Source organism: Lynx rufus, unplaced genomic scaffold (assembly GCF_022079265.1).
Source record: "Lynx rufus isolate CCGP_SWC_20201006 ecotype Redwood Valley unplaced genomic scaffold, mLynRuf1.p SCAF_4, whole genome shotgun sequence".
Lineage (NCBI taxonomy): Eukaryota > Metazoa > Chordata > Mammalia > Carnivora > Felidae > Lynx > Lynx rufus.
This window is the reverse complement of record NW_025814856.1, coordinates 122,582,032-122,594,460: the sequence shown is the minus strand read 5'-3', so window position 1 is coordinate 122,594,460 and position 12,429 is coordinate 122,582,032. Positions and strand designations below refer to the sequence as shown.

At 42.0% G+C, this 12,429-nt stretch overlaps 1 protein-coding gene across 1 annotated transcript; it reads left to right on the top strand.

Moving 5' to 3' along the window:
* Nucleotides 1-827: 827 nt before the first annotated feature.
* On the top strand, nt 828-11,344 carry GGCT (gamma-glutamylcyclotransferase). Its single transcript, XM_047097407.1, has 4 exons — nt 828-1,044; nt 5,208-5,353; nt 6,750-6,885; nt 9,442-11,344. The coding sequence occupies exons 1-4, from the start codon at nt 904-906 to the stop codon at nt 9,583-9,585; spliced, it is 567 nt and encodes a 188-aa protein (XP_046953363.1). The 5' UTR covers nt 828-903; the 3' UTR covers nt 9,586-11,344.
* The last annotated feature ends 1,085 nt before the right edge of the window (nt 11,345-12,429 follow it).

The following is a 12,429-nucleotide window of genomic DNA, read 5'->3' as shown; positions in this document are numbered from 1 at the left end:
ATCTTATTTTACACTGGAGTTTTTGCTCCTAATCACATTAACAAAACTATTCTGTAAGTACTTAAACCAACCCTGTGAGATAAGGGATCATAAGTTATGTAACTGTGATCATAATTTATATTAAAATCTCTATTTTAAAAGGAGGAAACAGATGAGAGCTGCCCAAGCGTACGTGGCCAGTAAATGGCATCATCGGGATTTGAACCCGACTCGCTACTTCCGTCGGGGAAGGGAATCCCAGACATTCGGAGGGGCTTCACGCAGATGATCAGGGCTGGGGAAGCCGGAACCAGCCTGTGGGGGGAAGAGACCCGTAGTGACCGGCTGCTCCAAACCGGGAGGGCGGTACGGGAGTGAGCTGCCAGGTGAGGGAACCGTCGGGGGCGCGGCCAGGGCAGCTGTTTCGCTTCAGGGGTGCCCAGAGCTACCTAAAATGCACCCACAGCCAGGGAAGCACGCTTGCGCCACCTGAAGCTGAAAATACAAGGCTGGGACGCTCGCGGAGCGGCCCCCTAAACCGAACCCTCCAGACCTGACCCACCTTCGCGTAGTGCCGGCCCACTCACCAATCAGAGGGAGTCTTGAACACCGGGGCGGGACAACAAGAGGATCATGTCCAATGAGGAGTCGGCTCCCGGTCGCCCCAGGTCTGAGTGTTTCAGAATCCTTACTGGAGAATTGAGAGGAGGTGATGGGCTTGGCCAATCAGATGGGGTGACTCAACATTTGTGACCGGCAGCCAATCGCAAGGGCGGTCGCATCTGACTCGCCGCGCCCACGCTTCCCGCGTTTCCCCTAACCCTAGAGTCGCTGGCCGGTTTGCCACTGAAGTTGGGACGCTCTCAGTCCTCTCCTCACGGTCTTGCCGCCGACACCGCTGAGGTGCAGGTGTCTGGGTGGAGCATGGCGAATTCGGGCTGTGAGGACCTCCGGGGCCAGGAGGGGGAGAGTTTTCTGTACTTCGCCTACGGTAGCAATCTGCTGACCGAGCGGATCCACCTCCGAAACCCGTCAGCCGTGTTCTGCTGCGTGGCCCGCCTGCAGGTCAGTGCTGCCCGCGGCCCTTGCAGCGTCGTGCCCACCCCTCGGACGAGGGAGCAGGATTTCCAGAAGTCGCTTCCTCAGGGCCAGGAATCCACCTCTCGCTGATGAGAGTACGTCGGGGCTCTCTTCGCCGTCTGGGTTCTGCCCTCCTGAGCAAGCCCGTCTGGGTCTCCTAGAGTCCCCTCCTAACTTTCCCTAGGCTGCTCGTTCTGCCCAGGTCCGGCCACCCCTCTCGTGCCCACCCGCTGAATGGGCACGCTCACAGGATCCATTCGCTTGGTGCCTGAGACGCCTTCTCCGACCCCAGGGCAGGGAATCGGTTCCTTTCTGTTCCCTCCCACACCTTCGCTGCAGGACTTGTCACCTGTTGTAAAACTCCATTCACCCGCCTTTTGCTTCTGATTGGAGAGGCCCTGAAAGCTGGGAGGGAGTCTTATCCGTAGTGAGTGCTGAGCTCAGCTAAGTCCAGTGTCTGGATGAACCATAACCCACCTTGGTAAAAATCATTGCTCTTCACTACAGTCCATTCCTTCATTTGGTAGATGTTCTTCCCTGCAGATACAAAAGTGATTGAGTAAAGTTGGCTACTTTGAGGACCTCTAGGTCTATAGGAGGTAACACGCAAAAAAGAAAGAAAAGAAACGAAAGAAGGAAAATTGTGCAAAACCTTTTGACATTGTTGAATTAGGCATGGTCTCTGCTATTGTTGTTGGGGTTCTTATTTGCAAACAACAGAAAGTGGCTGATTTAAGCAGAAAAAAGAATGTGTTGAAAGGCTGTTGGAGGGCTCATGAATGACCAGGAAGGTAGGACTACAGAGCTGAGAAAACAAGCAGGCATAGGGGTGCCTGGCTGGTAGGTGGAGCATGCAACTCTTGATCCCAGGGTGGTGAGTTCAAGCCCCACTTTGGGTTGTGGAGCCTACTTAGAAACACACACACACACACACACACACAGAGGCAGGCATAAAGGAAACCACAGCCACCATAACACAGTCAGTATCACAGACAGAACCAGCCCAGGAGGCCGCTGGTGCAGCACTGCTGACCTTGGTAAACATGGACGCTGCAATGTGCTTCACTGACACCACCTGCTCTGGACCTTGCCTGGGCTGCCGCCACTACACCCCTGCAGTTCCTGAAACCTAAATGTGGCCACCACCGCCAGGGTGTAGTTTCTGCCGTCCTTGGGCACTAGCACCAGCTTCTGATTCAAAGCCCCACATGTGTGTCCTGACCGGCTAACTCTTGGCTAGTGCCCATGCCCTGACTACCAGCAAAGCTGGGAGAACCAACTGTTGGCATCCGAAGCTTCAAAAATGGGAGGTGGGCTATAGAACTTTCTACCCATCTCCCAGACTCAGAAGGTAGGGAATTGCCGAAATGTGGAAAAGAAGTTCAGATGCTTATAGTTGGGACCGATGGAGGAGCTATCAAGCAAATGATTTTTCATTTACAGATATGGTGAGTTTAAAAAGGAGACATGTTGTACCTTCCTCTCAGTTTTACCTTCCTAAAACCAATCTTTTTTTTTTAACGTTTATTTATTTTTGAGACAGAGAGAGACAGAGCATGAACGGGGGAGGGTCAGAGAGAGGGAGACACAGAATCTGAAACAGGCTCCAGGCTCTGAGCCATCAGCACAGAGCCCGACGCGGGGCTTGAACTCACGAACCGCGAGATCATGACCTGAGCCGAAGTCAGACGCTTAACCGACTGAGCCACCCAGGCGCCCCTAAAAAAAAAGAAAAAATGAAGGCTTTAAAAAAAGGGTGGGGGAGGGTGGATGTACTAGGTGCCATGGAAGTGTATGTATGACTTTGAGTCCCGACCTAAGAGCTCAGTAAAGCTCTTCCTGAAAATACGACTTTTAAGCTGAGACCTGAATGATTGGGCAGGGGGAGGCAAAGAAAATAGAAGGGACAGCATGTACAAATGTCCTCAGGAAAGAAGAAGCTAGATCATCCAGCTACTATGGCTGGAGTTCAGTGTGTGAGGAGGATAAAGAATGATGACTAGAGAGGTAGGAAAAGGGCCGCATGTTATAGGACCACAGAAGACTTTGGTTTTTATCTTGAGAGCAATGAAAAGCCCTATTGCAGAATTTCAGCAAATGAGAGATCAGATTCACAACTTTGAAAGCCCTTTCTGGTTGCAGTGGGAAATGGATTGGAAGAGGGAGACAACAGTGAACGTGGGAAGCCCAGTTAGAAAGACTCTGAAGCAATTCATGCTAAAGATAATGGCACCTTGAACTGGAGTGGTAGCATTCGAGGGTAGATGGGTTTGGGAGATATTTAGGAGATAACAGTGTTAAGCCTTGGTGACTGATTGTGAAGGGAGGAGGAGGCAACGGGTGACTAAGGTTTTTGCTGCAATAGCGTGGATGATGGTGATGCTTGTAAAGAGAAGAGGAGCATCAGTTTTGGCGGGAAAGTTAAGCTCAGTTTGAACATACTGAGTTTGAGATGCTGGTTATACATCCAAATGAGCAGAAAAATATGAGTGATCATTGATTAAGTATTCACTGTCTGGGAGGCCCTGTTCTAAGCACTCTTGAAGTTTAGAAGAGAGATCTGGGCTGGATTAAAAGAGAATTGGAAAGCGAGGGGCGCCTGGATGGCTTGGTCGGTTAAGCGTCCGACTTCGGCTCAGGTCATGATCTCGCGGTCCGTGAGTTCGAGCCCCATGTCGGGCTCTGTGCTGACAGCTCAGAGCCTGGAGCCTGTTTCAGATTCTGTGTGTGTGTCTCTCTCTCTCTGCCCCTCCCCTGTTCATGCTCTGTCTCTCTCTATCTCAAAAATAAATAAACGTTAAAAAAATAAAATAAAAGAGAATTGGAATACTGGATGGTATTTGAAGTCATTGGAGGGGATAGATCATCTTGAGCAAATTGCTGATGAACAGAGAAAGGGGCCTAAACTGAGCCCTAGAAACTCTAACATTTAAAGACCTGGTATGGAGGAGGAATTAGCAAAGGGAATTGAGAGCAGGAAACAGTTTGAAAGTCAGGAAGAGGCTGATCAAGACAGGATGGTTAACTATGTCAAAAGCAGCAGCAAAGTGGAACTTGGATTTAGTAATAGACAGCCAGTACCTAGTGTGGTTGTAACTTGTTAACAGCTCTCCTGATGTCCTGCCAGGGCTACTTGGTTCTAGAATATCCAGTATACCAACTAAAGGTACTGGTCACTCAAAGCAGCCTTTTTCCTGAATGTCTGACATTTTTAAGAAAATAAGGTGATAAAGATTAATTATTAACCTTAGATTTAATATCTAGTCCAACCTTTTTAATTTTATTATTAAGGAAACTAAGTTCTGGAAAGATGGAAAGAAATTTTCCTACACCAAACAACCAAAGAAGGGTTTTTAATCTTCCTCAGGATTATCTCCTCTGATTACCCATCCCTAACAGGGAATAAACAAAACTAGCAACCTGGCTCTGTTACTTATTAGTTGTGAGATCTTGGACAAGTTACTTGATCTTTATAAACTACAGTTTTTTTTTGCTGTTGAATGAGTAAAATAAAGTTGTTGGCAGGATAAAAATGAGAGTCCATGTAAAGCTCATAGCACAGTGTATATAACCTAGTAAAGTTCTAGTGCTAGCTGCTCTTATGATTAAATTCATAATTCATGAATGTTAGATGAATAAGTATCCAAATCACCCTCAAAATGCCAGCTCCTTGAGGACGTAGTGATATATGCTGTTAGGATACTCTGTACATACATAAAAGTAGAGAAAAGGTTATAACCCCTACACAGCTACTCATCTTCAATAAATATGTGTACTATGGTTGCCTCTAAATTAAAATCTATGAGTATGTAGGTAGACTGGGAAGTAATTTTCAAAAATGAAAATAGTTGTGTTAAGGCATTGGGATTATGTTTTTTTTTTAAACCTTCAAACCTGTTTATGGTAAGATATGTATACATCTAATATATTTAGCGTATATTTCATTTTTAAAGAAGAATATGAAAAAATAAAGTCGAGATCTGGGTCCTTGTTTATCTTTGTATTTTTTACAGTTTCTTATGCAGAGAAGGAACTCAAAGTTTATGTTTTAATTGCATGGAGTTCAAGGTAAATTTTTTTTTTTATTTTGAGGAGGGAAATTTTGGTTCCAGTGGATATTGATCCTGTCTTTTTGGTTTCCTTTGTAGGATTTTAAGCTTGACTTTGGCAATTCCCAAGGCAAAACAAGTGAAACTTGGCATGGAGGTATAGCCACCATTTTTCAAAGTCCTGGCGATGAAGTATGGGGAGTAGTATGGAAAATGAACAAAAGCAATTTAAGTTCTCTGGATGAGTAGGTGGCTTCTAATTATAAGTTAAATAATAACTAATTCAGAAAGTGGATCATATGCAAAGATGTGTATATGTGTATTGGTTTTTCAAACCATATACTATATTCTTTATACTTTAGGGTTAATATAAAGGTATATTATGCATTTCCTAAAAAGAAAAGCTAGGGGTGCCTGGCTGGCTCAGCCCATAGAGCATGCAATTCTTGATCTCAGTATTGTGAGTTAAAGCCCCATGTTGGGCATAGAGCTTACATTAAAAAGAAAAAAAAAAAGGCCTAGAAGGGTCACTCTTTTTTTTTTTTTTTTAACGTGTATTTATTTTTGAGACAGAGAGCATGAACAGGGGAGGGTCAGAGAGAGAGGGAGACACAGAATCTGAAACAGGCTCCAGGCTCTGAGCTGTCAGCAGAGTCGGATGCGGGGCTCAAACCCACAGACCGTGAGATCATGACCTGAGCCAAAGTCAGACACTTAACCGACTGAGCCACCCAGGCGCCCCTACTCTTTTCTTTTTAAGTAGGGTTCATGCCCAGCATAGAGCCCAATGGGGGGCTTGAACTCACAACCCTGAGATCAAGACCTGAGCTGAGATCAACAAGAGTTGAACACTTAACCAACTGAGCCATCCAGGCACCCAGAGGTCACACGTTCTGATTAAGATTTGGGGAGGATGTTTATAATCTCTTCTGCAAAAAATGGAAGCCCTTATTTTTGTTCTTTTTATCTTTTATAAAAAAATCTCTTTGCAGTTTCGTATTGTGAAAAGTCACAAAGATGTTTGTAATTATTGCATTTTCTTAATTGGTTTCAAAGCAGTTCAATTTTTATTAGAGTCAGTTTTTAAAAAACAATTCTTTAAGGTAGCAGTTGAATCAGTAAAAAAGTAATAATAATTTGGAAAAACTTTGATAACATATCAGAAATGCTTTGATACTTTTTATAACTAGGACTCAAGAGTTGTATGGTAGAGCATGTATACAAAGAAAGTTGGCAGAATAGAGTAGGACTTGATAAGAACAGATTATCTGACATGCTTCATACTTTGTCACTGGTGAATGAGAGTGAACCATTCTCTCTACTTTTCTCTGGGTGGATATTCTCTTGCTTAGTAGCCTAGAGAACAATGTTTAGGGGTACAAAGATTGAAATAACCACATTCAAGCATGTTTTCCAATAGAATAAATATAGAGATCTGTTAGAAGTATACCAAGTAATAGTAAGGCTGAGGCTTTCTACTTGGAATGCTAAGTTTACTTTTGATGTGGTAATTTTATAATATGTTCTACTATATCCCCAAATACATAGGGAGGACATATATCCATATACAGTTAAATTTTTAATTCAGTAAACTAACTTGGCTAAGTCATGTATGTTAAAATTTGGCTGTTCTGGTTTCAGGCAAGAAGGAGTTAAAAGTGGAACATATGTCCCAATAGAAGTTAATGTTTATACTCAAGAAGGAAAAGAAATAACTTGTCGAAGTTATCAGATGAAAAATTATGAGAGTGCTCCCCCATCTCCCCAGTATAAAAAGGTAAGCTACTTACAAAGACTTTTGGCGATTGCTCTTTAATTTTCACTGAGCTAAGCTAAAAAATATCTTGTTTTAATAAGACTTTGTGTATGTTAAATTCTACATCAACACTTCATTTTAAAAAATTTTTTTTTCAACGTTTATTTATTTTTGGGACAGAGAGAGACAGAGCATGAACGGGGGAGGGGCAGAGAGAGAAGGAGACACAGAATCGGAAACAGGCTCCAGGCTCTGAGCCATCAGCCCAGAGCCTGACGCAGGGCTCGAACTCACGGACCGCGAGATCGTGACCTGGCTGAAGTCGGACGCTTAACCGACTGCGCCACCCAGGCGCCCCAACACTTCATTTTAATCAAAATGTTTTTAATGCAAATATGATATTTACCTAACATGCAAATGCAAATCGGAAGTGTTCAGATTTATTTGTAACGATAGAGCCATGTTCCTAACATGTATTTATTTTAAAAAACTTTTAGGGGGCGCCTGGGTGGCTCAGTCGGTTAAGCAGCCGACTTTGGCTCAGGTCACGATCTCGCGGTCCGTGAGTTTGAGCCCCGCGTCGGGCTCTGTGCTGAGCGCTCAGAGCCTGGAGCCTGTTTCAGATTCTGTGTCTCCCTCTCTCTCTGACCCTCCCCCGTTCATGCTCTGTCTCTCTCTGTCTCAAAAATAAATAAAAACGTTAAAAAAAATAATAAATAAATAAAATAAAAAACTTTTAGAAATATACATGAGCCATAATTCTAGACATGTATTTTCTTTCCTAAAGTAGAAAATAACACATATATGTAAATTTTTGGTACATTTATTCTATACATAGGCTTTTGTAATCATTTTTTTTTCTTCCACAAACCAGTATTTCATAGCACCAAGATTTATTTTTATGGAGAAAAAAATATATTTCCTACTACTGAAATGTTTCCATCCTTGGATGGAGGGAAAAAAGTCACACTGTCTTTCAAAATCAGAGAAACCACTCCCACAAGCATAGAAAAAGAATGTGGGATAGAAACCCCACCATCCCTTTTTAGAAACCCAAACTTAGGCACTATTGGAAGGCCTAATCAGGACATAGCACCTGGAGTGGATGACCCAGTTCCTGGGCCTAATCTGGAATTGTCTAGAATTAGCCTGGTATGGATCTGGGAAGTACAACTGAACATAGTTGCTATTTATTCCCTTGTGTGTAATTTAGAGGTAGAGTAGGCTCCAGGATTAAACTAAAACTGCTCCCTATAAGCCATAAATTAAAAAAAAAATTTTTTTTAATGTTTATTTTTGAGAGAGAGAGAGAGAAAAACAGAGCACGAGCAGGGGAGGGGCAGAGAGAGAGGGAGACACAGAATCCAAAGCAGGTTTCAGGTTCCAAGCTGTCTGCACAGAGCCCGATGCGGGGCTCGAACTCACAAACCATGGGATCATGACCTGAGCTGAAGTCAGACATTCAACCAACTGAGCCACCCAGGCGCCCCAAACTATAACTTTTTTTGAAGAATCGTGTTTTTTCTTAATAGATCATGCCAACTTCATACAATAATTTTTTGTCTTAATATAAAAATATTTTAAATTCGTTGGAATGACTAGAATCAAAAACATAAGAAATAACAAATGTTAGTGAGGGTGTGGAGAAAAAGAAACCCTGATGCACTGCTTGCAGGAATGCAAATTGGTGCAGCCACTGTGGAAACCAGTGTGGAGGTTCCTCAAAAAATTAAATAGAACTATCATATGATCCAGGAATTCCACTACTGGGTTTTTACCCAGAGAAAACGAAAACATTAATTTAAAAAGATATATGCACCCGTATGTTTATCACAGCATTTATTTACAATAGCCAAATTATGGATGCTACCCAGGTGTCCATCAATAGTCAATAATATGGATAAATAAGATGTGTGTGTGTGTGTGTGTGTGTGTGCATGTATGTGTACACAATATATATACAATGGAATATTACTCGGCCGCAAAAAAGATCTTGCTATTTGTAACAGCATGGATGGACCTAGAAGGTATAATGCTAAGTGAAATAAGTCAGACAGAAAGACAAATACCACATGATTTCATTCATATGTGGAATTTGTGAAATAAAACAAATGAACAAACAAAAAATACCCAGACTCTTAAACACAGAGAACAAACTGGTGCTTGCCAGAATGGAGGTGGATGAGGTGATGGGTGAAATAGGTGAAGGGAATTAAGAGCACACTTATCATGATGAACACCAAGTAATGTAAAGAACTGTTGAATCATTATTGAGTATCTGAAACTAATACAACATTGTATGTTAATTATACTTCAGCTTTTAAAAACATTTTAAATCATGTTACTGAGTAAAATTGAAATTCAATGAGGATGTGTCATGTGACTTTGAAAACTCCCAGCACATTCATGCTTACTTTGAGGGGAATGACTCTGTGTCTGTATTTTGTCCTATAATTATTTATTCTAGAGTTATCTGAAAGCTAATATTTCACACTTGATACAGCACATGAAGCTGTGGTATATTAAATTATGTTCCTAACTAAAAGGTTTTTTGTTTGTTTGTTTAATCATGTCTAGGTCATTTGCCTAGGTGCAAAAGAAAATGGTTTGCCACTGGAGTATCAAAAGAAGTTAAATGCAATAGAACCAAATGACTACAAAGGAGAAGTCTCAGAAGAAATTGAAGACATTATCAAAAAGGGAGAAACAAAAACTCACTAGAACATAACAGAATAGATCTACAGATATTTTCTGTATGTGCTAATATATTTTTAACGTTTAGAACAGGAATCTGAGGTATCTCTGTGTTCAACAGTGCTCTGAAAGGATATCTTACTAAGGTGATTCCTTGTTTTCAGACTATAAAAAGAAACTAGGTTAGGAATTAGATGATTGAAAAGGGGGCCGGGAGGCACTGGAATGCATGACAAATGGATGCAGGTACTCCTATGAACAAAGTTATTTTCTGCATTTGAGTGTATCCTTGCTCTGTGACAAAGGAGAGATTTGCAATTTAATGATCGTGCTGGTGAATTGCTCTGCTCTGGGATTTTTTTTATCAGCTTAATAAAGAGCGAGCATACTGCTGAGACAGCTGATGATAATTTTTTTTTTTTTTAATTTAAAAGTGGCATACTGTTCTTAGAGAAATAAATGTATTTGTGGTTGAACCTGTATTCCCTACTAAAGTACTAGATTTCACTTTAAGAGACTCATCATCACACATACTGGGTCTGGCGTTGGCTCTACACAGTCCGTACTAGAGGATTATTGCATAGACTCTAGAACCACACAGCCTAGGATCAGTTATCAGTTCCACCACGTTCTAGCTGGGAGACTGGGTTTTTTTACTTTGTGCCTCAGTTTCCTCATCTATAGAGTGAGGGCAGGTGAAACACCTATGTCTTAGGATTGTTTTGAGAAGTAAATATATGTAATGAGCTTCGAACAGAGGCTGACGCATAATAAGTGTTAGAAATCACTAATGTTCTTATTAAAGAATTAAGTTTATACAGAGCCATCCTTGGAACAGTATTTTAAAGTAGAAGAGTCAAGATGATGAGGGAACACGTTTTATGGAAGCTCCCAATTTGACTCTTGGCTTCTTAAATTTATTTACTGAACAAATGGAGGAAAGAAGAGTCATGAATAAAACAGCACTGGTTATTAAAAAATCAGATCTCTGGAATGCAGCGAGCTGGACTTTTGAAACAGGTTATTGGAATGAAGTGAGCTAGGTGCAGGAACATCAAGATTTGGTTTGTTCTCTTAGGAAAAATAACTTTTCAGCTACAGCTGCTGTAGTGGAACTGAACCATAGACTTCAGGTTAGATCATGTTTTATAGCTGTTACACCTCACTGTTTTCAAGTATACCCTCCAATATTCTAGTTTTCTCCAGTTCTTAACTCCTCCCAGGAAGACCAAGTTTGTCAGTACCTGGAACTCAGTTATGGTAATATAGTGAGCAAGGCTCAGTTTTGATATAAAAATAGATTATTCTAGTAATCTATTTCACCCACCTAAAATGACAATTTTCATTAAGGAATTTGAACCTCAATAAAACCTTCATGTCTGGCCTTTTGACAGAAATCTGATAATCATGAGGAATATTGCTTTTCCAGTCATTTTCAAAGAAGTACTACCAAATGTCATAAACAAGGGATTTGCATTTCTGTCAGTGATTTTGGCCCTCCATCTACAATACAACCATCTCCTGGATAAACTATAACAGTTTTTGAAAAGCATTTCTGGGCTTGCAAGAAAATAAGGAAAATCTTCAAGGCATACCAATCCCTTTCCCACAAAAAGAAAGAAGATAAACTGTTTTCTAGCACTGTACCTGACATCTTTGCATACAAATGCCAATTATAGCCCTGGAATTTGACTACTAACCCTTGAGCAATCCTGCTGCAGGACAGGAAAGCAACCTGAGAATTCTGTATGAAACTAGGATGCTTTGGGGCGCCTGGGTGGCGCAGTCGATTAAGCGTCCGACTTCAGCCAGGTCACGATCTCGCGGTCCGTGAGTTTGAGCCCCGCGTCGGGCTCTGGGCTGACGGCTCGGAGCCTGGAGCCTGTTTCCGATTCTGTGTCTCCCTCTCTCTCTGCCCCTCCCCCGTTCATGCTCTGTCTCTCTCTGTCCCAAAATAAATAAATAAATAAATAAATAAACGTTGAAACTAGGATGCTTCAAGACAACTAAAATCCCTAAATTAATAAGATTCGTGGCTTCCAGCAGAGGCAAATGCAAATTCTCTCTGAAGAAGGCAATTCTAATTTAGGTGCTCAGAATCTCCACCTAAACAATTTTAAGATAAGGAAAATGATATAAGTGAGAACAGAAAAATCATCTAGATCCCTAAGGTTTTGAGATACTGATCAAAAACAGTGTAAGTATATAGACTGACTTCTGAAAAGATGGAGTAGACATACTCTTTCTTACTCCTTTAGTTAAGTACAACTAATAAACAAGACTCTAAAAGAGGGAGAGGAAGACTAGCCAGGGACCTCAGGACCCAAGACAACATGGTACTGGGTTGTCTCAGGCTTGTAGCCGAAGAAGCCAGCAATCAAAGTACCAATGAGTTCAGACAAGCAAAACAAGAAAAACCTACTCTGTAGTCAAAGGAATAGGAAATAGACAATCTAGCAAAATGAAACTTTCAGAGAATAAAAATGCTCTCTAGCCAAATACCACAAAGAAAAATTGTGGGTCCCCCCCATCTCTACACATGCCAGGAAAAGTCAGGAGGGGAGCCTAGACTTAACACCCTCACCAGGCTGTAATGGGGCACCCTAACATTGTCCCCTACCACAACTACCAGGGTGGTGTCAGAAAAGGCTGAGTAGGAAGCTACCCAGCCATAACAGGCCTTCCCTCTTCCCCCACTCACCATAGTGTTAGTAGAGACCATGCAGGGATCCTGGACTTCCAACTGCCCATCTGGCAGTAACAAGGTGCCTCCCTCTCTGCTGGGGTGGTGTCAGAGGCCAAGTGGTAGGTCAGGACTTTCATCACCACCCAGTGGTAAAAACGCCACCCTTCCCTGTTATGTTAGTGAAG

What these genes read in the sequence shown, in the direction of transcription:
- GGCT (XM_047097407.1), top strand. Translation starts at nt 904, where the DNA reads ATGGCGAATTCGGGCTGTGAGGACCTCCGGGGCCAGGAGGGGGAGAGT. An exon ending in GCTGCGTGGCCCGCCTGCAG is followed by an intron (nt 1,045 to 5,207) that starts GTCAGTGCTGCC and finishes TTTCCTTTGTAG; the next exon opens with GATTTTAAGCTTGACTTTGG. An exon ending in CATCTCCCCAGTATAAAAAG is followed by an intron (nt 6,886 to 9,441) that starts GTAAGCTACTTA and finishes AATCATGTCTAG; the next exon opens with GTCATTTGCCTAGGTGCAAA.